Genomic DNA, 26,631 nt, shown 5'->3' with positions numbered 1-26,631 from the left:
GCACTCTGCAACTGCTGCTCAGTTCCTATTAGAGGATTATAACTTGTTATTTATGAGCATTAACGGCATCTAGACACAGTATTTAAATCTCTCTCAGGAAGTGTTAAAAATGCTCAGAGCGTTGCTGTGGTAGCAGACATACTATATTTAGTAAATGAACTCTGAAATATTCTGTTGCATTATTTAAGCGTTCCACTATCTTAATAATACTCCAAAGATTTTGTAGAAAGCCATCACCATCTAGAGTATGGGTAACAGAAGAACAAAAAGCTGACATTCTAGCAAGGATTCTTCAGGAAGCTGTAAGTTGGAACATTAAGAGTCAGCGAACTTGTTATGAATACTTCTTTTGGAAGTGAGCACTTGTAAAAGCATGAAGCGTCTACTGTGACTTTTATTTGAGCGCCAGAAGTTAGGTATGCTCCAAAAACTTGGGAACTGCAGGGTACAGCCTCACATCGGATGAGTAACAACACAGCCCTGATTCGCATCTGTGAAGTAACTGCTTGTATGACTTAAACAGTACTAATACAGCATATTTTGTTTGGAATTATTTTATTTGGGTTATAGCAATTAGTATCACTGGTCAGTAGGCCAAACCCAGGCAGAGAGCACAGAATCAGTTTCACAAGGCAACAACACAGACTAGTATTTTAGCATACAAACCATTTCACCGCATTGTCAAGTAGAAATATCTTCCAAACATGCATAAAATTTTATGCTTAGTCTTTCAGAGCTCCACATAATACCAGATTCCTAAGTATACAAAAAATACATTTAACTTATAATAATCTTAGTGAATCAGACTTAGAAAATTACAATTTTATTCTTCACAACATAGAAAAAAATACAAAAATGACTGTAGATAGTTTTCCCCAAAATTTCACCAACAAATATACATCAAAGCACGTGATTTGATGTATACTCATGAAAATTTTAAGATGAAAGATAGGTTTTTAAATGACACTGCAGATTGGTCTACACAAATACCAACCTTGCTATTGGTAAATAAAAACAACTTGGATAGAAACATCACATTGTGAAAAATTACAATTCACCTGCACTGTGATCTGCATCGTGCTGTAATTTACACTAAGGATATTTCTACAGTTCCAGTTGTAAGCTCGACACTGGTAAGAACCTTGGTCTTCTGGAGGGTAATGACTAACTTGGTCAAAGCTGGCACGGTAGAACACAAACTACCAGCAAGTGAACCAGTGCACATAACGCAAAGACAACCAAAGCAAAAACATCTGCTGCAGCAGTTTGATGATGCTGATAGAAAACATGCAAGCCAAGTAAATGGCCTGTGGGGGAGAAAAAAAAAAACCACCAACTTGTAGGTTTGTGAACAAGAGTACTAGTCAACGCTTTTATTATGAAATTCACATACTGCATTACAGCCTCAGTGACTGAAAAGAGGAAATTTACCTACTAAGATGGCAAAAAACACACGTGACCAAAATCAGTGCTAGGGAAAACCCTAACAATATTAGGGAATCGCACTACAGTTTGTACTCAGGTTCACCTTCCAGTGATTTCCATGGAAGCCCAACATGAACAAGCACTAAATGTTTCACAGTTCAGATCTTTCCTTTAGAAGGAAACTGAACTCTTCTTCTCAAAAAGCTAAAGGAAAATTAATAATTTCAATTAAATATTTCATAATAAAGCTTACTCAGCAAGGAGGTTGGTTGTACAAGCCTCTTCCATATCAGGAGTTCGCTCTGCTTCTCCGTATTGTTCATGCTATCTAATACAGACATGTACTACAACTTTCTCATCAGTAGAGCTCTAAGTTTGTTTCATACAGCAGTATTAAACAACCACTTTTCCCCTGGAAATTGGAACTACAAATTTGAATCCAAGTCTCGGTTTGACTCTGTGCCTAAATACAAGAAAAAATGAAGGAGCTGAGAACCCACAACATCCAATAACCGGAATCTATCATGAAATCACATTTTTCAGATGACATTCTTCAGAAATGCTGTCACAAACATCTCTGATAGCATGAACAAGCAAAAGGAGATGTTTTGTTCAGATGTGGAAGTTTTAAACAATGAGTTCACTATGATGCAACGTTTCTCAGACAACCAGAGCAAAGAAATACACAGACTAACAGAGAAACGAATTTGAATTGTTTCATCTTTGAATGCAGAACCCCACTGAGGTTGAATGCTGCCACAGTATTTTTGCTTACAGCCTACAAACGTCTACAAAAGGTTCAAAACAGAAGCAAAGACCGTTATTGTCTCTTATCCTCTTCCAGCATCTAATAGTCGGGTATTGAACAATAGGTTTAATAGTCAGTGTTTTGAACAAGAAAGTTGTTACATGTTACTGAGTGCTAGGAATGTCCAATCAGACATTTTGAAGGAACCAAAAGAACTGACTAAAATTGCAGGATTTTGTGTTTGTTTGGGTTTTTTAAACTTAATATAGCTCTGACAAATGTGAAAACAGAGAGTAATTGTAAATGTGGCTCTGCAGCAGCACTAGAACAAGGAGGCACTGCACTTAGTACTTACTGCCCTATGTTTAGGGAGAACTGCAAGGTGTCACACACAAGTAATTGGGACACAGATATGGATTGTGCCCAGGGAGAGGTAGGTGCTGGAGAGCATAAAACAGTCACACCTTATTTATGCAGTAAATCATGATGTTACAAGAAGGAAGTCACAGACACCCTTGTCTTGTTGTCTAGTAGCTCCAAAGGGGCAAGGACAGCACTATTTAATTTTCAATATGTGACACAGCAATGACCATTAGCTACATTTCCTTTTGCCTTTGATTAGATGTCTATTCATCTCCCCAGTCCCTTTGTGCCTTCTATTTATTGCCCCCTCCCCAGCTAACATTTTTGCTCATATTCTGGGCCACTGCTCATACAGCAGTAGTGGATTCTGCTTCACCACATGGCTCAGTCCTTGTATTTTCTGCTTCACCTTCCCAAGGGAAGGTTTAGCCTGAGAACCCTGAGGAGCAAGCACCTTCGAAAATCTACCTTTCCATGCTCTTCTGCTGTTTCAAAAGAGCAGATAAGTTAGTCCAATCTGTAAAATCAGCAAGTAATGCACGAGATAATCTGCTTTCAAAACTGTACTTGTTATTTAGGGTTTTTTACAGCATTTCAGAAGCTGAGTGTCTAGACCTGCATGTTTGGATGTTCTAGAGTGATATACATTAATCAATTAAGAAAAGTCATGTTGAAGAACACATCCTCAGGTGACTCCACAGTAGACCAAATAGTTCTTAACACTAAAAGATGAGTACCACTGAAATAGTGGAAAATGATTAGAGATGATCATTTAAAGTCAAAAATGGAGAAGCTGCACCTATTTTGGGGTGACTCGCCTCCTTACATTCTTTAAATTAATTACAGATATCACAAGAAATATAACGGTTAGTATTTTTTATTTCTTCTATTTAAAAAAGCATCCAGGGCTGCAGTACTTTAAAGGAGTTCTAATGTTTCAGATGAGCATTATAGCCTCTGAATTAACATTAACATTTGAGTAATCAGCTAAAACAAGACCTTCAAAGAATGCTCTCTGGTCAGACACCCTACTGTTTAAAATCCTAATGAATCACATTCCCCTCATTTCCCATCATTGTTTTCCTGTTCTTGTTTCCATCACCTTTTAAATACACCACCTACCCTTCTAAATTCAAACACTGCCCGGATTACGTTCTCCACTGGAGTCTCTGACAAAACCCTAAAGCATTCCAGGGCATATTGTTTGCTTCCACAGCAATACATACAGTTTCTGGCATGCAGTCAAGCACTTGGAAAAAAAGAGGTATCAGTGACACAATCCCAATTCAGGCATTTAGTGAGTACAATTTCATCATTCATACTGTAACCTTCAGGCATTTAGTAACAAAAACCACTTAGCACAACAGTTAATGAAAAGTAAAAGGCTACCTGCCAAGCCAGATAAAGTTTAGAAGTTTTCCAAAGCACTGCAAGCTGAAAATAATTCGGATGTTTTACACTGTGGAATTTCAGTGAACTCAGATTTATTGGTTATTCTTGCTAATTATTGGTCTTTTACCTCCAACAGTTTTATCTTGGTGTATTCATTACAAATATGCTGGGTATTGAAAATCTGCAGCATTTCAATGTTTGAAAAGTTCTGAAAGAATTGAAATTACTCCGACTTCTTGTGTTCTTCAGTGTGGGAAAGCACCTTTCGCCTCTGATGTAGCATGTGAAAATACAGCTGGGGAAAGACTGAAGAGAAAACAGAGAAAGGAAGAAATCAGGCTTCTGTTGTTGGTGTAAAACACACTCATATACTCAAGGTCACTGATTCTGTTAAAAGAAAATCTGCTTTTCCACTCTGCTCAAATCATCTTCTGGCTAAAACCAAGCAACACTGCCCTTAGACTTCAGGTACTGTTTAATTTTTGTGAGAACTATGCCATTTTTAATTCAAAGCAAAATATATTATTTCATAATTAACTTTGCACATACAAGAGGAACGACAAAGTTTCTTGAACTGCAGGCATACAAAACACTGCTTCGTGGGCAGGAAAAAACAGCACCATGAGAAACGGAAGTCATCCGAAAGAATGAAATTCACAGGTTTGATTCATATCTTATGATTCCAGTGTCTCTTTTTCAGGATTTAAAAAAACTTTATACAAACTGGTGGCTCTTGGATCTCTATCCTCTCTGCAAAGCTTCTTTCCTCCTATTTCTAAGGTTACATTACACAGAATGTTTGTAGAAGAGTGGAACAGGATATGCAAAACAGCAAAAACTTCCATCTTTGTGAGCAATGTGAAGATAAAACAAGGTTAATATCAACAGGGGACATCAGTTACACTTGCCTTGTGTTTGTCATGAGTGTACGACAACCAAAGAATACTGAATTTGTACTTCTTTTTTAAGGTTAGCATTTTCTCCTTTGGCTTTCTTTGCCAGTATTAAATATTGTGACTATCTCCTCCAATCCTGCCCTTCATTTCATTTAACTCACCCATGTTAAGTAGTGAATACATCTGTCCAGAAACACAGAAGTATACAGAGCCACGTGGTTTCTGTTTGAAGTTTAAATATTCGGTATCTATTATATACAAAGAATTGAATGATATCTGGCAAGATGTTTATTTGACAGCCAAGAACTAACTTTGATACTTAAAGCCAGATCAATGGTAAGAGGCAACTACCAAGAACATTAATCTTAAATTTTAACAGTGGATTTAAAACTTGCTTTCTTCATGCTGTTAACCTTCCCAGGATTCCTAAGGCCTACAGCAAGTTCAGAAGGCAAGCTACCTGCATAGTTTGCTTTTATGAATAACTGCAACGATTGCTGCTTTTCTTGCAGCTCTGGAACAATACAGGAATATCTGCCTGTGAAAAGGTACCTACGACTTCTCAAGTCCACACAGTCAGTTCTCAGACTTAAGTAAGATACCAATTCACGATAACAAATAATTAAAAAAAAAGGCTGAATGTAAGTTACACAACCAGCAAAGGATAACGAGTTACAAAATATCTGAAAGATTGCAATTTTAATGGAGAAACAGGGCTGATATTATTTGAGTTCAATGTGCTTCTTTCTCATGTGGTTTGTCAGCTGGGAGCAAGCAATCTCATAAGAAGTAATTAATACCTGTGTTTATTAGGGGAGGAACAAAAGCTATTGCTCTGGCTCCTTGGAGTTAGTAATATCAGTGTTTCTGGAGGATAGCTACATGTGTATAAAAAGAATTCTTAGGAGCAGCAGGAAAAAGTTACAAATTTTGATGTCCAAAATAGTTCACAGAAAGAAGAAGCGCATATAGACAGCCACAGTACTGAAATTAAAACCTTAGAATACGATTTGTCACTCAGCATAAGCAACAAGGTTCATAAAAACACAGCTACAGAGATAGCTAGCATCAGTGCCGCTGCATTATTTTGCACATTAAACCTCCATTTGCACATCTAAATTGACTGAAGACCTACATGCTCCTAATCACTGTTTCTAAGCAGCAAAGCCAAACCTTCACCTATAAAAACATTCACCAAAGACAGTATCAAGTTAATTCAACAGAAATGCCTCCCCAGCTGTTACTGCAAAAGCAGCATTCTTATTCCTGAACCACGTTTTAAGAAACTGCTTTAAATCTTGCTCTCCTGAAGTCTGTAAGTGGGAACAAGATGAAGATGTCAATGTTTGCTAAGCACTACGGTTATTATATGTATCAAATATAAGAGAAAAAACACATAGTACTATATTATAAGCATTGCTAGGAAGCAACCCCTGCATTTTTAACTCTGACTTCTTTCTTTAAATAATGTTCACAAGGAACTTTACAAAACGGGCTGTGTATATGCTAATCCCACAGTTGTTAGCTTTTCCCGATACTGCTGTTAATATTAAAGAAGTAACAAACTTGTACTTACTTGGAATGTAAGAGATCATAACCAGGATCAGGAATGTATAATAGTCAAAAGAAAAGTTGTACTTATTAGGTAAACTAATGGAATACAAGCCAGACTGCCTGACGAAGGGTAGTGCAGCATATATTGTGAGTAACTCCCCAGAGACTCCCATTGGGTACAATATTATAAACAAAGTATACCTAGAACAAAACATTTAAGAAAAGGATTAAATGTTGTGACAAAGTAACACTATGGATATTCAACTTCTAAACCCTTAACCTTGATTTGAGCATGGCAGTATGCGAACATCAATGCAAGACAAAATACTCACGTCAACAACCAGTTCTGAATTATTTAAAGGACCATCTTTGAGAATCTAAATGGTATCTTTAAAACAGTTCCCCCATACTTCATTACTTTGATGTCCAAACTCGGTAGTCGAGGACATCAAACTCCTTAGTTGAGAACATATCATTAAAATAGGGCCAGTCAGTATTAATTAACGAGCTCAAATGTTTCAGGTACAACCCTCAGATTCAATGGTTACTGGTAGGTACTAGTTTACTTGCCATAATCACTTCATAAACGGTACTGAGTTCTGATAAAGTACTTTCAGCTAACGTTTAATACATTTAAAATCCAGAAATCTGTTGGAAGGAAGCTAGGAAGTCACCTTCACCAACAGCACAATTACCCTGAGACAGAACGTAACTTGCTCTGCTGCAACTACATTACAGGAGAAATACCTCCATCAAAACAGTGCTTCAAGGCTATTATTATTATTATTATTATTTTTAATTGCCACCTACCTGGCCCATTTAATGAGATAAGGGAGATGGTTTAACAAGCTAAAGGTGTAAAAAGAGTAACGGATTATCTCTGTGATTGTCCAGGCCACTACGAACAACAGGACACTGTCCTCAGTTTGTACCTGCAAGGAAGAAGCAAAAGGTTAAATATGAACACAAGTGTTACTAATTATTCACCAGACTTAAACACCCCGAAGTAAGTCATTCCCATGGGCTGTTTTACTGCATCAGTTTAGAAAACAGACTCTAGGAAAAAGCTTAAAAGCCACATTAGTAATGACAGCAAAAAAGATCTCTTGTCATACTCCATATTTTTCCAGCTGGCTTAAGAATAGCTCTGCTGATCAGATACTGAGAACAGCCTGTAACTTGTCCTTTCCACTCCTATACAGTACCAAGTTCAGCTTCAGTCCTGTGATTGCTTTCTCGCACAGGAAGAGCACAGGATGCTAGCACTCAAGATCTGGTTTAGATTTTACACTCTGATCCTACCCAGTGCTATTTCTTGAGTAAAAAGGAAACAGTTTTCCTCACTCCCTTCAAGTGAGAAACTGGCTCTTAATTCTGAGCAAGGCAGCAATCAGTAGGTCACAGGTTGAGAACAGCAAAGAACCATTAGCTCAGTTTGCCTCACTTCAGATAAGCTTGACAACTACCTGCTGCATCCTTCCCTGCTCCATCTCCCTGCTTACTGCATGGAACATTGTTCCTCTAAATGTTACTGCTACGCTCAAGGCACCACTTTGTTTCACTGCTTTACCCCCTCCTCCCCCCTACCCCCCCCCCCCCCCCCCTTAGAGCCTGAACTGAAAATGCATGTTACAAAAACAGTTTCTACTCCCCTCATGTTTTGAAGATTAACCTTCAAAAGCGTGTATTTAAAAATGAACCATTAGATTTGGGAGCATAATTATGAGTTTCAGATGGATAGCAGATATGAGGAGTTATACAGGGCCACATACCTGCACAATAAACTCCATAAAGTGAACCCAATTTTTTATGCAGCACCCTCCCCACCCAACAGAAGCACGATGTGAATTCTCAGCTGTCTGGGCACCTTCAGCCCAAATTCTGTAGACCGTGGGAACAAAAGAGCTCAACTACAAGGAGCTGCATTTACTTTTTTCCTCCAACTCTTGAAAAAAGGGAAAAGGAAGTCAGTAGGTGTGGGTGGTACACACTATTCATCTTGGGCAGAGTACATGTACAAACAAAGGAACAAGAAAATATATGGGCAAGCAGAAACCTTTTAATAGGAAGGGACTGATCATATACTTGTGTATAAAGGAGTTCACAAGGATTACTCATTAAAAAACCCCTTTGTTACAGAGACCACAGAATCCAAGAATTGTATAAAAATGTTGGGAATCCTGTGGAGTACAATTACTGTTATTCTATATTCTGCTGCGTATAACAATTAAAGTCACCCTCGTGGCATTTTGCACCAAACACACCTCATCCCTTTTCTCTTGAAACTGAAAATTTCCTTATATATTAGTCTACCTTAACAAGGCCATAAAAGAGCAATATCCAAAACCCATTTGAAGATTTTTAGAGACGAAACCACATTTATTTTTCACACTGCTTAAGTAACTAGAAAAGGATCCTAACTCTGCTTGTGGTCTGCTTTATAAAGAAGACTCAGTTCTCAACCTGGAAGTCAGTATCACTTCACAGATGATGCTGTTCCCAAGGAGCATCAAGCCTCACAACCACTCCAGAGCTGCATCTTCCGGTCAGATCAGGACTAGCAGCTTAGTGAGCAAGCTAAACTTATGCATCACAGACTTCAATGTGTGCTTTGAAACTCCATTTCTTTTCCTAACTATGGAAGTCAGTAGAACCAACAAATGGAAATTTGTAGCTTGAAGGAGCACCCAAAGAACCAAGAACAAGAAACTGTTAGGCCAGCAGCGACTGATGCACATAGAAGGACAGAGAACTGAAACGGTAACTGCCAGATGATTGTAGGACTGCTAACACCGCTTTCTTAAGGCTACTCTTTTCCATCAGCCTTAGTGTTGGAACCCTGCTTGGAAATTACAGAAACTGCTCACACCATCAAAAACAAAAAGGTCACTTAGACTTACAGTTTGTGACCCTGCTTAAAGAAGGAGGAATGCTGGAAACTGGTAGTTTTGTGCAAGAGTGATCTATGAACTTTTCAAACGCTCTTTTATAACGGAGAGCAAAAGTCTACCGTGAACTTTATCATCACATTTTAACCACATTCCACAGCTCATAATTCAAAAGTACATTAACACACTAACGGATCTGTTGAAAAACTGTCACTATTAGAGCTTCTCTTTGAGGACTGACAAGTTCTCCATACTTTATCTAAAGATGTTTGAGATGTACATTACCAAACTCCTGGAAACTGATTTACAAAGCAGTCCCTCAAGAGTCTTATCCATTGAGGCACTGCTAATGCTGCATTTGTATCATCCCTCTTCCAACCTTGGAAGGAGAATACAGCCAATAAACAGCAGACCCTTTTTAAACCACAAATCCCAGTACTGCCCTCAGAACCCTATTTTTCTTCCTCTACCTTTTCATTCCAGTCTTTGGAAGTGGTGTTAGAAAAAGTCAAAGCATGTTTTATACTTTGTATACCATTTATTCATCCAACTGCCTTAATTAGGTTGAATTATACCATGAGCATAATTTTTGGCATGTGTTTCCATTTATCATCCAAGGGGTCTTGAACATATTCCTGCTTGCCTTCATGAGTGCGAGTAACAAACAGACTTGAAATACAAGAGAATTTATAGCCTTTTAAGATGCAAAATTGAGATTCCGAATTGGGACAAAATAAAGTCTTAAGATGCTTTTACTGCTCTTCTTATGTACAAAAAGTTACAGACAAGATTTGAAAGGTATAAGGTATCATAAATGTAGAAATATGGAGAAACCTACAGAATTGAGAGACAAATAGTTTAGTGATAATTTCAGCGAAATACACCATAAAACAGAAAGGTAAAAAACAGCAGCACTACGCAACAGAGCTGCTGAAACGCATCTTTCTCCAGAGTCCACAGCTTGGGTTTTGTGGCATATCAGTTACAAAACACTGCAGGCATAAAGGAGGTATATACAGGAGGTACATACAGGAGGTATAAAGGGCCTGACAGACATTTGTGTTGTACAGAATTACTCAAAGTTTACACAGATGTAAAGCAGTGATAAATTAGGTCTGTCAGTTACACTCACCAATTTGCTATTCAGAACTTCCCAGTGTGCGATTCTTAATTAAAACACTCTTCAATCTTAAGTGTAAGTATCCTTTACTACTGATGGAAGATGGCAAGTTTGCAGATGTTGGAATCTTAATTATCTGCTCAATGAGCTGTACATGTCTTTCTCACACTGTGTTTTTTGATTGTGCTCCAGAAAGGTTTCTCTAAGTATATACAATGCTACCTTTGTAACATTGTCTTTAAATCACAGCTAGCACCTTTTCTAATTAGCTGTCAGAATCAGGTGCAACACTGAACTCCACAAAGGCCTTCTGTGATGGCACCAGATGATCTTACTGTTCACATAAACTCAAAAAGACAACTTTGAACTGAAAGGCACCTTCTGTTTTCCTCTCCCTATTTTCCTTCAGCCCTTCACTCCTCATTCTCTTCCTTCCTTTACAGAAGAAACAGTAAAATTCACCAAACCAATTCCTTTCCAATATACTGACAAAACGGTATTTTCTGGAGTACAAGTGTTATATTACACACCAGGCCCTTCTCCACTACGTTAATAGCTAAACACATTGGGGAGATAAAGGGAAATCTAATCATTACTCCAAGAAGTGTGCAGTGCTTTAGCATTTGCCATGCTTTAACATTTACAATAAATACCAAATTTAACAACACATCAGTACTAAAAACTCAACAAAAAGCACAAACATGTTAGCAGCAAGCATGCTTCAAATCACATCAAGTATCATATTTGGGCAGAAAAAAAGGGATGCAATACAGATTTTTCTTCTTTTAACCTCATTAGATACGAAACAGTCTGAAAAAGCAAGATTTTGAACAGCTCTCACTCAAAAAGTTAAAGAGGAAAATTGAGTTTTATTTTACAAGAACCTCATCATGCAACTGCATAGCTTACAAGTTCCATAAGCTGTGTGAGAATTTAATCCTGGACTTCATGATGGAGCTCAATTGTGCAGACAGCCCTCTAGAAAGAGTAGAACACTTGTGACACTTGAAATACATCTCCTCAGGCGAGACTGCACGCTCTCTGCTTAGGGTGAAGATGGGGGAAAGACAGACTGATGGGGGAAAGAACATTGCCTCTTCATTTGACTCAATACTTCTAAGTCAGAGGTGAAAAGCTCATCTCAGGACTCCTAATCATTCTTAAGCCTACTTTCTGAGACATTAAAAGAAGGAACCCGAGACAGTCTCTCTACAGATTTTAACCTCACAATCACACAAACGAGAGGGGAAAAAAAAAATCCACGTGCAGTATTATTGAAATGATCCTTGTTAAAAACTCAGCGCTGGGCTCAACTTGCTTGTATATCCTCTCATTACACTGTTGCTTTATTTTTTTCCCTGGTGAAAACGTGGGCATAAGTTTAAAAAAGCCCAACCCACAATCACTGTGCAGACTTATCTAGCATTTATCTCCACCGAGCTGCAGAGAATGGAAAACTTCTAAACGCACCAAAAATAAGATCTGTCAGAACGTAAATATTGTTGAGTCTCTTGAGAAAAATAACACTCATTCACTTCTAGTCACACAAAACTACAGTTCCACATGGACAACCACTACAACATCAGAAAGGGAAGTTAATTATGAGGATCTACAGAGACATTCCTCTGCGTACGGATGGACATTGTGATAACAGGTGCTGGAGCAAGGAAGAGAAAGCAGCTTCCCTGAAGACTTGGCAAGGAGACAAACTTCTTGAGACATTCTTCATGTCAAGACACAAAGTATCTTTCATAGGCACACATAACAACATGAGATGTCTGTCTTTCAGTCTGCCAAGCTGACTGAGAATCAAGACTAATTTCTTTCCACAGTTACACAAAAAGATCAGCTGGCTGCACTAACAGCATAGATGCAGCATATGTGGATTACCGCAAAGTACTCGTATGATATGAAGCCAGTCAACATGATCTGTATCAGTTAAATACATGTATCATGCTCATATATTAAAATAGCCATCCACTGGGAATCATTGTCAAATGATTGCTTCCAGAAGACTCTGCAGACATTAGTGAAAAGTACAGTGATATTTGGGATGGTAAGCAATGCGAAACAACCAGAAATCCAAACCTGCCTACACTTGAAAGCACGAAAGATCAACAACAGAGGGAAGATTATCTGGAAAAGAGATCACGGAAAACATACAGGAATTGCCATGAACAAACATTTGAGTAGGAGCTTCCATATGCTCTAGAACAGTGAGCAAATCATGTGCAACGGGGACAGTGAGGAGATTTTGCTATTGCTCCAGCAAGATCAATAGCAGCATGCTGTCCCAAATTCTGGGGTCCAGATGGCACACTGGGACCTCTGCAACTTGCAGGAAAGACCACAAAAGCTGTGAAAGAGTCAAACGTGGATCTATCTGATTTTCAAGAAATAAATAAATCACGTCATAATCTTATTCCTTTGATCCATGTAAACTCAATTCCACACGCTGTGAAACAACAGAAGACATCTATCTGCAGGAAAACAACTCAGCAGTCAAGAAATGCTTTTCAGCATGGCTCATTCATTTTTGTCATCTATTTTGTAACGTAACTTACCTCTTTTACACTATGTGTTACTGCCCAGGTCAGGAAAACCCTTGACATCACTTGGAAAGCAGTCAGGACAACAGAAGAGGGAACAATGCCTGGAAGATATTTTGCAATTAGTAAATATCTCTGACCATTGGAACGAGGGCGGGGAAATAAAGCGCAGCGAAGTCAAAGTCCACTTACCAACGTTTTTGGAAGGAAATCACTTTTTCTGTTTTAAATTTGAAAGTACAAAGCCTGCCCTGCAGTGCATTCATACAGCCCAGCACAATGCAGTCTCCTGACCAAGACTTTGTATATCAAAATGCAAATGAAAGTTTGCACATCGCTCAATATACAATGCAGTTGAAGGAGATAACTTTGGGGATACAAGCTCTCAAATACAATCTGATTCATGAAAATAAACACACAAGATAATCTTTGTTACCATGATTCAAAAGGCAAAACCAACAGAGATGTTTTGCAGAGTGGACCCCCCAGAGCAGCAAAAGAAAAACATCTATAAACAAGCCAAAAGAGACTAACTGGGAACCAACCAAGATTATGGCACAGTAAGACAAACAAGGTTTTTTTGTTATGGCCAAGACAATGTCAGTGTAAGCCAAAAACATGAGATCAAATTCCATGACTCACTAGCTACAATTTATGTAAACTCTACACACCTCTAATTATTTACTAATTGCTCTAAAAGGTACCCAACAGACAATCCTAAACTTGGCATTCTCAAAACATCTGTCACTTAACACTGCGCATGCCAGAGCAGCTCTTGGCAGACAGAGGGCTCTCCAGCCCAACCCAAGCAGTAAGCCTTGCTCAGACCTCTCCCATGTACTGCACTAAGCCTCCCACCCTCCACACAAAATCCTCCAGCTCCAACAAGTTCTCCCTCTCTCCCAGGAAGTTCCCAATTGAGAACAAGCTGTGTGCATCATAGCTGAAATGTGGAGCTCTTATACCCCTTCTAACCAAGCAGGCTAAAGCAAAGTCAACCAGTGCTGACACCGGCTTATCAGAGCGTTACTGGGAAGCAGTTCTGAAACACTGGGCCACATCTCCTGCCATCCACTTGTGTAGGGATATATTCTAAGGAGCATGGCAAAAATAATCCAAGGGAATTTTCATACCCTTATGATTCATCATCTGCAAGCAAGTTTAGTTTAACAAAGCAGTAAGGCATTTAGTGGTTTTAAGGCATTCCGCTGTTTTTGCATTATAGCTTCGGAATTGCAAAACAACATTTTATTGCAAGTTTTATGGCCTAGTTTAACTTCTCCTTCTTGCCACCTGTTACACAGGACTTCCCAATCTGTCAGAAAAAATACTTTTAGAACAGGTATGGACTACTCAGGTTAAGAACAGCAACAAAATAAACAGCAATTGAGATTAAGTAAAATAAAACAGAACTAGAAGGACCACACTGGCAGCACAGGCAACTCTATGACACATTCGTGTCTGTGACAGTCCTATTAGCCTCAATAGTTCATACCTCTGTTTTTCTGAATGCCTACAATGGCTGCATATTCAGAACCTGAATGTTAAGTTCTGTGCTGGAACACCCAGCATTAAAAGCTGTGCACTCAGCTCGTTTCTGTTTGGTAAACCTAACAGCAAAACCTGTATGCTCATTACAGTAAATTGAAACAAACTGACTGTAAGACTTCCTTTGGAAATAACTGATCTATTTACATTAAAAACATCATTTCCAAGATGGAAGAGAAGAAGTGAAGCTCTGGAGAGGATCGAGCAGAGAAAACTTGGTTTTTTTAAGAATGTTCAGACAGTTGGCTCTCCTTCACCTACACTGCAGCTACCTCTACACCAACATCTACTTTGAGAAGGTTTGGCATTCATTTGAAGAGCATCTCACCATTCACTTCTTGGTATGATCTGTGCACAACCTAAAGCTGCCCTTTGCAAGGCAACAATTTCAGAGCAACAGAACTATTGAGGAAGGCAAAAATACCACCTCAACCACAGAATTACGCTGCCCTCTGCTGACAAACTTATGAATATGATTTTAAGTTTTCCAGCAACCACATTCAATTACTCAGAAAAGTCTTTTGCACAAAAAGTCAATATGAGCTTACAGGTCCTGAAGAACCCCCTACCATGCTGAGTGCTTATAGGCAAAAAAGGAAACAAACAAAACAGTTTTGTAGCTGCACCTTTAGGAAACTTTAATGCTATGTTACTCTTCAAACAGTTGCTAGCAAACACTCACAGAGCAGCTCAGGCGCTTATATTCAAAACCACAAGACCAAGAACCTGAACATAAGACTGTCTCTTTGTGAAGACAGTTGTTCAGAAAAATCAGAGCTGAGCAAAGGCACAGGCAAGTACTGCTCCCTGCTAAAGCACTGCTCCCTGCTAAAGCACTGCTCCCTGCTAAAGCACTGCTCCCTGCTAAAGCACTCTCTATCCTACCATCCAACAACCCAGATGGTCAGGCAAAAACACTCACGACTGATGATGCCTAACTACTAACCAAGCAGACAAGATGCAACTCTTCCTTCAGATATGAGGTTCCTCAGGCTGACTGACCTACGATATTACTGCCTGCCCCAGGCCACTGACACACAACTACGCTCCTGCTACCAAGCTAACAAGCTCACAGTGTTAGGCGAACAAGAATCGTCAACTCGTCTTCAGTAATTCTCAGCTTCACAGATAGTTCCATTAAAGCACAACCGAATCTGCAATAAAGACTGATTTCCCCCTTGCCAATGATACAACACGTGCCTACGTGCTACAGCACTGGCAAAGCTCAAGTGCCTGGAACGTTGTTTTTATTGGGTTTTAAGTTATTTGCAGCTACAAATAATGGTTGAGAAAAGACAGCTTGGTACAGAACATTACAGGGTGTAGAGAATGGAGAGTCATGACCTCCTACAAAGCATTTATAAAGTGCTCTATGAGTTGTAACACTGGAAGGACACAGATAAAAAACAGACTGTCACGTAACGCCAAGCGATAAAGCCGTTACATCCTACAAGTTGGGTAGGATTTAAACCTGCAAATTCAGAGCATAACAAATGTCCATGCTGAAATACTGCTAACGGCGCTGCTTTCTACAGAAAGAATAAAAGTGAAGCTTACCAAAGGCGCAGTGCAGAATCTAGAACAAAAAGAGACACTGAAATTACCAACATTTCAAATGAAGCAATTGAGAAACAATGCTTAATTCTACCGTAAGAGCTTTCCATTCCAAACTGGTATTTCAAATATTAAGCCACACGTTCAGCTCTGTTACCCAAGATAAATCGCAGGCAAACAGCAGACCAAAAGCTCCTTCACTGCTCGCTATAAAGCAACTCATTCAGCATTTGTGTGATGTACTTCTAGAGTTATATTTGCTTTCAAGTTACCTCACAAATGCTAACGAAAAATCAGGCACCCAGAAAGAACTGTTCAAAAGGCTGCTTTGTTTCTGCTACACCAAACGCTGATGAACAACACTGAGGAAGGCCGCTACACTGAGGAAGGCCGCTACACTGAGGAAGGCCGCTACACTGAGGAAGGCCGCTACACTGAGGAAGGCCGCTACACTGAGGAAGGCCGCTACACTGAGGAAGGCCGCTACACTGAGGAAGGCCGCTACACGTACCTCAAGCAGAGCTCCAGTTTGGAAGAATTTCAGGGGCTTTTCAATGGAGTAGTAAAGGCCGTGGTAGCTGCCTTTAGCCAGGTATGCCCGAACCAGGCCAACAGCAATCACAAGCCACCTGAAAGAGAGGAGAAATGTCTAAGATGAGGCATTAAGCAGAGTATAAACACAAAGAAACCCTTAACACTTCCCTCAGTACATGACAAAGCAGCAGATACATCACTGTGCTGAAATACACCACCTTTGGAGAGCAGCACACAAAGCATTCAACAGCTGGATTCTCTGCAAACGTATTCAAATTAAATACTATGGGTTTATAAACATCCTGCAGCATCAACACGATGATCTCTCATATCTAGATATACCTTTCAATGAGCTGTATTTTAGTTATGGGAGATACTCATGAAATTTTAAGCAAGATTGGCATCACATTTTGTTTAGCTTGAGCAGAAAACCACTTACTGTGAGTTAATTCTCTCTTCACTATTCTATGATTTAACAAGCCACCACACAAGCAAAAAAGAATCAGAAAGCAAACTTGATGCTTCAGTTCCAAGTAAACCCTTGGGCTATATGACAGACCATCCAGCTTCATTTCCAAGAAGTACCTGATGAGAGACTGCAAGACAACTGGGCCTGCCTATATAACTTCAGCTTCATTATGAAGAACATGACCTGCTAACCCCCCGCTCATCGACTCCTCAGCTGATTTAGGAAGTAACCCGAAAATCCTTGTTGGTGGCTCCTTGGCTTTTCACTGCCCGCATCTCCCTCAGGCTGCCCTCACCTACTCGGGATGCCACCCCACCTCATTTCCACCTCCTTCCAAACCCAGCAGTGCTGATATAAAGGCCGTGCTGAGCCGCTGGGTGTCTGTGCTAACAGTGGAGCACCTCACTGGAGGTATCTGCAGACAGAAAGTCCACATCAGCCTTTTAGCCTTTGAAAAAGAAAATTGCAGCTGTGGTTTTGGAAAGGAATTTCTTCACATTTCCCAGTAATTTACAGCACTTTGAGATGCTTGTAAATCCCGCATTACTTTAGATATTGTGAAGCGCATACAAACGTTCTCCCAAATGTTGCAATGAGTTGCATGAAATGCACTTCAAAGTGCAGATTTCTCAGTAATAAGCAACTCTGACATCCAAGCTTGTGTTTGTAGCAATGTATGTTAATACAACAACCAGCTATTCCATTTCTGCTTGGACTTCACAGAAGGCGAGCACCAAAGAAAAGAAGCCAGAGTGGGGAAGAAATGGGGAGTGAGGAAGAAGCTCTCTTTTCTCATGGCAAGAAGTTGTTCCCACTAAAGCTGTTTTGTCAAAGCAAAACAGTCACTTGCCAAGTGCTTCCCGTTGATAAAGAATCAGATGAAGCTGGTATTTGGACCCAGTGCAGAAGCACTACAGTATTAAGGACTCCCCCTTGCAGCACTGAATGCTTCTCCTTTAGAGCAGCAGCTCACAGCAGGCTGTCACTGTCGTGTTCCTCTGATCTTCCCAACCTCCCCTGCCTGTTGAGAAACATCACTATGTTGAGCAACTTCTCAGGTTGCACAAGACGTGTGTTCCTGTTTGTGCCTGCAGACATCTGCTCTCACCTGAGGAACTCGCCTTGCTCACCTCCTCCATCCTCCCCACAGAACTGCTGTTAGCACACACCAAAGCAGCAACGTGCACAGCAGGAAAAGATATTCCTGTTTGGGACTGAAGCGTTTAGTACCTCTATCCCGTGTTCAGGACCTCTGTTTTAATTCCTTCGTTTAGCTTAAAAATGTGCCAACGTCACCAAGGTACTGCTTTGTTAATGCAAAAAGAGAGCATGGCAAAGAGCCTGCAAAGGGGAGAGTGCGTTGTGACTCCCAGCAGCCACTCACTGCAGCTGTGGACAGCAAAGCTTATAACCCGGAGCACTCCTTGCTCAGCACTGACAACACCAAATGGCAAACCCTAGAGCTGCTGCATTAAGATTGATCTCGCTGAATAAAATCCCTTTGAAATCCCATTGTTTGTATCGCTGTCATTTACTTCAGCCCACAGGTACAGTCAGCCATGGCACCTGACTACAAATAAGAGACATCATGTTTGGAACAACTTATCCAACACATGCAGACTAACCAACAGCGAGAGCCCATCCCCAGCACTCAGGGGTCTCAGTCAGACGTGTGCTTTAGGAAACCATTTCTATTCTTTAGCTATGCTGCCAGAATGAGATCGGGTGCCAGGCTGGGCACGGGAGCTCTGCTTTATGTGGTGACAGGACAACTGCACTCCACTGAAGGCAAAGCAGTTGTGTTTTACAGCACCCCTTCATCCTCTGGGCATCTCAGAGATGTCCGTGCTTTCATTTCATGGTTCTCTTCCAACACAGCGCAGTGTGGGGAGCTGAGCCTGAGTGCTGCACTGACACAGGGACAGTGACCAACTACTGCCATCACCCGTACATGGATCTTACAGGGAGAATGGAGCTTCTGCAGCCGACTCCTGGAAAACAACCTTCTTACGTGACAATCAGGGACTTCTCCTGCCGCAGTGAAAGGACACGATGCTGAATAAACCCTTCCATCCCTTATGCAAGGTTTTACCTCAGGTCTGTGAGAGTTCTTAACGCCATTAAGCTCAGTACCTGCACACCAGCAGGCAGGTAAGTGTGTTCGGTTCAGAAAAGTGCCCGGGGAGTTTCAACTGTTAATGCTGTGCTTTATTGTTCGGGTAATTCAATAATATTTCTGGGGGATGGGGAGGAAAAGAAGAGATTAAATGGCATCAGAGCAGTGGGTAATTATCTCTCTCCCTCTAAACCCTGCACACATCACACGGAGCCACAAGTCTCAGCAGCCCCATTGCACAACCACAGACCTGCCGGGTGAGCACAGCGCTCTGCCCCGCAGTTACCTTTGCTCCGGAGGAATGCAATGGCTTCAGCAGCTGGAGGAGCACGAGCTGGCAGCGGTGAGCTGCGGGCTGCACCAGCCTCAGCCCGGCACACCTCACCTCGGCACACCTCACCTCACCCGCACCGGTCCCGCACGCAGCTCCCGGAGCAGCCAGGCCGGCACCCAGCAGGGCCGTCTCGCCCCGCGCCCCTTTTAAGGCTCTTCTCTCCTCCCACCCGAACCGCCTCCATCTTTCAAAAGTTGATTTCAGTGCCATCCAAGTTACGGCGACGCACCGCAGCCCGCTAACAACGCGGCCACGGAGTCCCGCTGACCCGTTAGCCGGCCGTCACGGCCATCGCTGTGCCGAACGCACTCCGCCCCCCGCCCGGCTCCCTCTGCTGCGCGCGGCGCGGCCCTGCACGCTGCGAGCGGCCGCCGGCAGCATCACCGCGCGGCCGCGGCGAGGAGGGTCGGGGGAACCGCTCAGTGCCGGAGCTTCGCCTTTCTTTGCCCCCGCCATCCGGTTCGCCTCTGCCGAGAAGGGCCGGGCCCGCACAGGCCGAGGACGACGCGGCGGCGTGCACGGCTCCAGGAGGGCGCAGTGCCGGCACGCTACGCGCCCGTTCCGGAGCGGAACAGCCCGCACCGCACAGCACCGCAGCGCCGGGGCTGCGTCCTGCCGCCATGTGCTCCGGGACCGCGCCGTGCACAGCAACGCGGGGTTAACGGCTCCCCGCGAGCGCGAGGCGGCGGCACTCCTCTCCGCGCCGGGACGGCCCCCGCGCCCGGCTCCTTACCCCGCCGTCATCACCACGTTGTAAATGACGAGGTAGGCCGTGGCCAAGGCTCCCGGGCCCTTCCTCCGCCGCGGCTGCTGCCCGCCGTAGCCGTTGTCCGCCCGGCTGCCGCTGCCCGCCGCCGCCATGTTGCGGCGCTCCCGCGGTCCTCCGCCCGCTCTCGGCGCACGGCGGGTGCGAGGGGCGGGGCCTCCCCGCCGCCATGTTGGAGGAGGGCCGAGCGGAGTCCGGCCCTCGGGCTGCGGGAGCGGGGTGAGCCCTGCGTCGTCCTTTGCGCCTTAAAACGGAGGCTGCAAGCAGTGCTCTGCGGGAGACCCTCATAGAAATCAGTGGGGTTTGTTTCCAGAACGGGTTATGTGCATTTCGGGGCAGTGATTTGTTAGCGCGGCGTTTTCAGCCGCTGTTCCCAGAAATGCTCGACAAGCGGCTCGCTCGTTATCCATACGTGCAGCTGCAGCAGCTGTGTGCTGTCAGAGCCTGGCAGTGCTGAGGACAGAGCTGGGACAGCCCGGCTGCCCTGGGAGCAAACAGCGCTGCAGAAACCTGCGTTCCGTGCACGTTACTTGCAGGCGTCCCCTCATGCACGCGCTGTGTGCTCCAGCTGCTCATTACCTACGGCACTCTAATTAGGTCAATTAGGCTTCTGCAAATCCAGAAACTCAGATAGTGAAAGCCGGCCAGCCCCAAACCTCCAAGGCTGCTTCAGAAGACTGAATGTGGTACGGAAACAAAACGAATGAAGCTGTCCAACCTGTGCGGCATCATCTTGCATAAGCTCTGCTTCTGGGGGTCGTTTCGACCCTACCGCACCCCAGGTGTGGCTGTCTGCAAGCAGTAAACGAGCTGGAAGAGGTTTATAGGAAGAGGTGACACCTTTTATTAGACCAGTTAGGATAGCTGGCAAGATTAGACAGGGTTGCAAGTATGTAAAGATGCCTTCTGTTGAGATCGAATAGCCTTTGTCCTGCCCTTCACACTGACAACAACAACAACAAAAGGCATTGAAGGTTAAATACAAGTTGGAATCGATTGCTTAGAGCTGAATGAAGGGATGTTTCCAGGAGGCTACAGAAGGGTGGTAAGCTCAGTATGTGCTTGGAGAAAGAGAGGCAGCTTATAGCCTATAGGCTACTGAAGGGCTATTAAAGGAGGAGAGGAGTGGGACATCTGTGCAGAGCCACCAATACGGAGTTTACAGGCCTTACTACCTGCCCACCTTGCCATGCCCACATCGCAGGCAATCAAAGCTGCTTTATGGATGTGCCGTTCCAAATGGAAATGAGCAGTCAGTGGATAAAGTACATTCACAAGGTGCTGGTGGAGCCCGTCTCGCAGAGGTGACTGTTTCAAGGGCTGAAGGTTTGCTCAAGAAACGTATTGCTACAAGCAGATGTTTCACCATCTTTGCTTTAGGGAGTTTCTGTGTGGTTCTGCCTGGTCCGTGCTGCCTTGAACTGTATGTTAAAAGAAGCCTGCATAAGAGCAGCATGAGTATGCACACTGAATGCTGTTACCTGTTCTGTTTCTAGGAACGCTGGTATGAATGTGTGTCTGCTTTTTGATTTTCCATTTACTTTCCTCTTGCAGCCTTCCTGAACTGTGCGTTTCCCCACCATAAGACATTCTTAACTGTAAGAGTTTAGGGCACAGCAGCCTCCTGCAGCACTCACAGAACAGTATGAGCGCAGCCAGACCATAAAGACTGAGCAAGTGTCCTTGTTGCCTCCTCACCCATTTCTGTGCCAGGCAGGTGTGAGGCCAGAATAGGAAAGGAGGCTGCTGTCGGTGTCCTTAGGAGATGTGAACACACTGACGCCTGCAACAGAGCATACAAGTAGCGTGCTTTGTGGTATTATTTATTTAGGAACTGTGAGTAACTACAGCCGTAGCGTTCTCATCTTTGCAACTCTGATGGTTTAACAAACAGGGAAAACATTAGCATATTTTTATTAAGGTACAAAATACACCCCATTGTTGCCTAAAACATTTAAAAACGTGAGAAAAGCTCTGTATGTTCTAAATCAGATTAAAAACCTTTCTGTATAAGGAATCGTGGCAATACTGTGTTTAGTATAACAAGAGTTCTTTATCGATTGAAAAGGAAAAGACATGCTGGCAATCTGAACTTAGCAACAAAGAGTAAAGCAGTTAAAAACCATTGTGTCATCCACAGTAGTTGAGCTTTGAATGCAGAAGAGCAAATCATATGAAACACGTACGCAACTCGGTAATATCAAACAACCTAAGGCTGATATTGTACACACCTGTAATAAAGTACACTGCCTACCTAACTGTGAGGACTTTAGGTATCCTTCTAAAGAGGTACCCTTTGAAACTGATGCACTTTACACACCAAGTGGAAAAGAAAAAGGATCACTTTTGGAATGATACATCAATGTAAGAAAGACACGCTGCTTTTGGATGATGCATATCACCTTACAGCCGCTGATATTACCTCTGAACAGCAACAACAACAAGAATAAAAAGTGCCAATACTGTGAAAGGAAAGCAAAGTTATTAAGTCATGAGTGCGTTAACCACCTCGGAAAGAGAGCCCGGGCTTAGGGGGGGGGGGTTGTTTCTTCCTTTTTTTTCTGCTTTTCTTTTTAAGAAGGCAGCAGCCCTACTGGTGCGGCTTCTAGACGAAAACACGACAGTCAAGCTTGTAAGGTACAAATAGGTCCTATCTACGTTAAGATCCTTTGGAAACGGTGAAGTATGAAGGAGTTTGAAATCCAGACTGTTGTCTTTTTGGCTACTCCAAAAAAATGGGTGGGAGTTTCCAGCTTGTCATCAGTTGAAATCTGTTTTGCAATTGCCAAATAAATGCGAGTCAAATTTTAACTAACCTGGGATTCCATTCACACGCATGGATGTCAGAGCCATTCACTGACGGTGCAATAACCTGTTTCTCAGAGCAGCATATATATAACCCATAGGTCATCATTAGACTGACCAGGAAAAGAGAAAAGAAAAAAGAAAGAAAAACACCAAAACAAAACAGACGGTATTCTGTCTTTGTGCTTTCAGTCTGTTTCTTAAGCAGGCGTCTGTAACCGCACTGACGTGCCAGGTTCTATAAGGGAAAGCTGACAGGGTACCATCAGCTGCTTAAGCACCAGAGGGGTACCGCAGCAAAGCCCACTGATACTTCAGCTTAGCCAGCATTAGAGCTGCACCAACAGCAGGGCAGTAAATATGTTTGAAGTTAAGACAACAAAACGATGTTTAAACTGGGTGAGAAATGAACCATGGCAACATAGAAATTGCAACAGTGGCTGCATCAGCCCTTCCCTTATAGCAGACAGTGCTCTGGGAGCAGTTTCTTTGGACTGGAGCGATTCACTGCACGTCTGGCAAATGATTCCTTGTAAAGTAAACCTTAGGGAGCCCACTTAGCTGCAGTTTTGGCTGAGAAAATGATGGTGGAGAGCAATGAGCTCAGTAAACAGACCTTTTCTTTAAGAAGCTCAGAATATAATTGTAGACTTGTTTTCCATACGTTCTAATTTTAAAGATAGACTGGACAACTTACTCAATGACTTGCTTAAATGCTAGTAACTTAAATTGCCTGCTGATTTCAATTAATGCCCGTAGATAAAGCAAACAGGTATCAACTGATCATGCTGAAAAAACAACCCCTCAAAGACCTATGTATCACACAAGGTGCTTTTGATAACTTGGTTTTCTGAGCCTTATAAGGAGAGTCTTTAAATATATTTTCTTCTTTGTTTTCTTTGTTTTCTTTGAGCCTTGTTTCATTCTTCCTCCTCCTCTTCATCTTCTTCTCCTTCTCCTTCTCCTTCTCCCTCTTTTCCCATTGTTTCCACAAGGAGTTCTGCGGTGCATGTGGCTTCCCCAAGGCTGTTAACAGCTTTGCAGGTGTATTTGGCATCATCGTCCCCACATACTTCAGAAATAGTCAAAGAACAGTTCCCTTCCTCATCATAATCTATCTGGAAGTGACGGGACTCCTTGACAGGCTGATCATCTTTGTACCACATTACCTCAGGGTCAGGATAGCCTGCAATAGCGGAGAGAGACCAGCAATTGCAATAAATGAGTATTAACTCATCCGTCGTTACTTTCAACTCTGCTTCCACATCTGTGTATGGATATGCTGGTACAGAAATATTTCACTGAGTTTTATGTAAAATAAATGCAAATGACCTGAGGTCTTTTTTACTTTACATTTGCCTGAAACAACCTTATTCTGAAGAGCAGAGATGGGAGCTAGATCTGAGGTTCTCACTGGACACCACTTGCAGCTGCTTCTAAAGTGACTGCAGAAAGCTTTTCATGTGTCTTGGTCATCAGCCAGGACAGGACTCCTAACGGTGTATTTGAAGCTTATTTGAAGCTTACCTCGTGCTACAGCTTTTGAGGAACCTGCAGTTCCCAATGGCATTTTGAGGGGACGGTGCTTGGGGCTACAGCTGCAATTCATTACCCTTCTCAGGCTGCTTTGTTCCAGCAGGTCTGAACTTTCCTCCTCCCAATCTGAGCCTCACACTCCAGCCTGTCCTGTAAGGTGACTGCAGCACTCCCGCTTCCTACTTCCCTCTGTTAGGTTAACCAAGGGAGTCTAAGAAAAGCGTTTCAGTTATGCAGCTCTAGAGCGGTTTCCGAGCCTTTTGTGAGGCAAATGGCTCTGCTGTGCTCCAGCAGCCAGAGCAGGGCTGTACAGTCCATGCTGGAGAACAATCCCTTATACAGTACTCTTGGCTGCAGTAACAAACTGAAGGCTGCCTCAGCCAAGTTCTGCACTGTGATGGGAGGGTGGCTTTCCACTGAACAGAAATAAAGGGCCAGAATCCCTAATATGCAGCGAACATTACAGTGATGCACTGGAAAGTTTGGACCGTGGGCCACATACATCCATCTAGTTATTCCATGCAGTACTTAGGCACATACCCCTCACGCTGAGCATCCATCAGCAACAATAATCCATCCTCACATCTCCGCTGTGAGGTAGGAAACACAGGCAGTGAAAGAGATTAGAGCACAGAAACAAACAAGCAGAAGGTCAGTGAGGCAGTTTCTGAACCTAATTTTCAGGTTAGATATTGTCTAGTTTTTTACACATGCAGTATGGTACTAACAGCATCCATTTTGTTTTAACGGCTCTTCTCTTCCTAATCTCCAGTTTTCATTGACATCTGTGACACAGAAACCTCAGTCTCATCGCAGTAGTAGAAATGCTTGCAGTATCTGCCTTCAGACTGCGAGGCTGGCCAAGCTGAGCTCCTTCAGTGTCAGAGACTGACTCTACCTGCATATGCCAATCTGAATGATATGTCTTGACCTTTTCATTACTACCTCTGCTAATATACTTAGGGATTTCTTTACCTTCACCACAACACATGCACAATTTAAAATCATCTGGAGGGCACCTGAGACCCGTCTGTCATTTCAGACAGTGACTCCTTTTTGTTCTTAGTTTCCCGTAAGCAGTCTTGGCAGTCTTTATGAGGGTTCTCTTGCAACCTACAGTATTACCCTGCATCTTGTTTTTATTGTTTCCACCCTCAAAAATCATCTTGCTTTTCCCACTTGGTATTCTGAACTGGTGACTCACACAGTGACTCCAGGAGGCTGCTGTTCTATGGCAAGCACAGAACAAGCCCATGCTGCTCCTGAGTTTTGTTATTGCAACACCTCCATGCTGTGACATGCAGATATTGGTAAAGAAAAATAATACCAACACAACAATTAAAAAACAACAGAAAGAGCTACATTACAGCACAGCTATAGAGCTACAGTACAGCACAGTGCAGAAAGGTGGCAGGGAAGGAAAGAAACAGAGTAGGCTTATTCAATGTACCTTCAATTTTGCAGTCAAACCTAGCAGCGCTTCCTTCCACAACCTCCATGTCAAGGATTGTTTTAGTAAAATATGGCTTTACATGGGGCTTTTCCTCAGCCACTTCTTCAAGGAAAGCATCTGGAGGAGAGTGAAAATGTCGTTAATGGTTTTACAGGGGATATTCTCAAAAGATGCATTTTGCTTATTTTTAACCAGGCGGTAATGAAAGCTGCTTTCATTTCACTTCACTTAATTCTTCGGAGCGGATGGGACAGTGAGGACGTTAGCTGCATAGCTGTGTGCCAGTCTGTCACAGCAGCACAAATATTCAGACCATAAATAGAATGAAATCGACACGCAGGCCACTGTGCTATGAATAATCTTTAATTTTTCCTTGAATTTGTTTGTAATGCAAACCAGACTTCTGCTGGTCCGAGGGGAAAACCGCTTCAGCTCGGATCAGTCTATGTGGGTATGTCAGACTGACTTGCTGGATCTTCAGAAGTGTCAAATATCTGCACCTCTGATTGAAATGCACCACAAATCCGCACTTGTAATGGGGATTTAGGGGAATAATGTGGGCATTTCATCTAAAAGCTTCT

The 26,631-nt window shown here is 42.6% G+C and overlaps 2 protein-coding genes across 4 annotated transcripts in view; both read right to left on the bottom strand.

Annotated features, from left to right (window-relative positions):
* Positions 1-542: 542 nt before the first annotated feature.
* Positions 543-20,439, bottom strand: HACD2 (3-hydroxyacyl-CoA dehydratase 2). The gene is made up of 7 exons (XM_072342140.1): positions 20,224-20,439; positions 16,549-16,666; positions 16,041-16,059; positions 12,951-13,039; positions 7,189-7,310; positions 6,401-6,579; positions 543-4,234 (listed from the first exon to the last, which is right to left on the bottom strand). The coding sequence occupies exons 1-7, from the start codon at positions 20,349-20,351 to the stop codon at positions 4,152-4,154; spliced, it is 738 nt and encodes a 245-aa protein (XP_072198241.1). The 5' UTR covers positions 20,352-20,439; the 3' UTR covers positions 543-4,151.
* Positions 20,440-22,802: 2,363 nt separating this feature from the next.
* Positions 22,803-26,631, bottom strand: part of MYLK (myosin light chain kinase) — a 179,737-nt gene continuing 175,908 nt past the window's right edge. For all 3 annotated transcript variants that reach the window (XM_072341613.1, XM_072341612.1, XM_072341614.1), the window contains 2 exons: positions 26,048-26,167; positions 22,803-24,247 (listed from right to left, as the gene is read on the bottom strand). In XM_072341613.1, coding sequence (XP_072197714.1) covers positions 23,982-24,247; positions 26,048-26,167 — 386 coding nt within the window. In that variant the 3' untranslated portion in view covers positions 22,803-23,981. The remainder of the gene's footprint in view (positions 24,248-26,047; positions 26,168-26,631) is intronic.

Source organism: Excalfactoria chinensis, chromosome 7, assembly GCF_039878825.1.
Source record: "Excalfactoria chinensis isolate bCotChi1 chromosome 7, bCotChi1.hap2, whole genome shotgun sequence".
Classification (NCBI taxonomy): domain Eukaryota; kingdom Metazoa; phylum Chordata; class Aves; order Galliformes; family Phasianidae; genus Excalfactoria; species Excalfactoria chinensis.
This window is presented reverse-complemented; position numbering and strand designations above follow the sequence as displayed.

Bases quoted from the DNA above. Each gene is read 5' to 3' on its own strand.
- HACD2 (XM_072342140.1), bottom strand. From the start codon at position 20,351: ATGGCGGCGGCGGGCAGCGGCAGCCGGGCGGACAACGGCTACGGCGGG. The intron at 7,311-12,950 runs GTAAGTTACGTT...TCTTCCTTGCAG, and splicing joins TAACACATAGTGTAAAAGAG to GTACAAACTGAGGACAGTGT. The intron at 6,580-7,188 runs GTAGGTGGCAAT...GTTTTGTTCTAG, and splicing joins TATCTCATTAAATGGGCCAG to GTATACTTTGTTTATAATAT.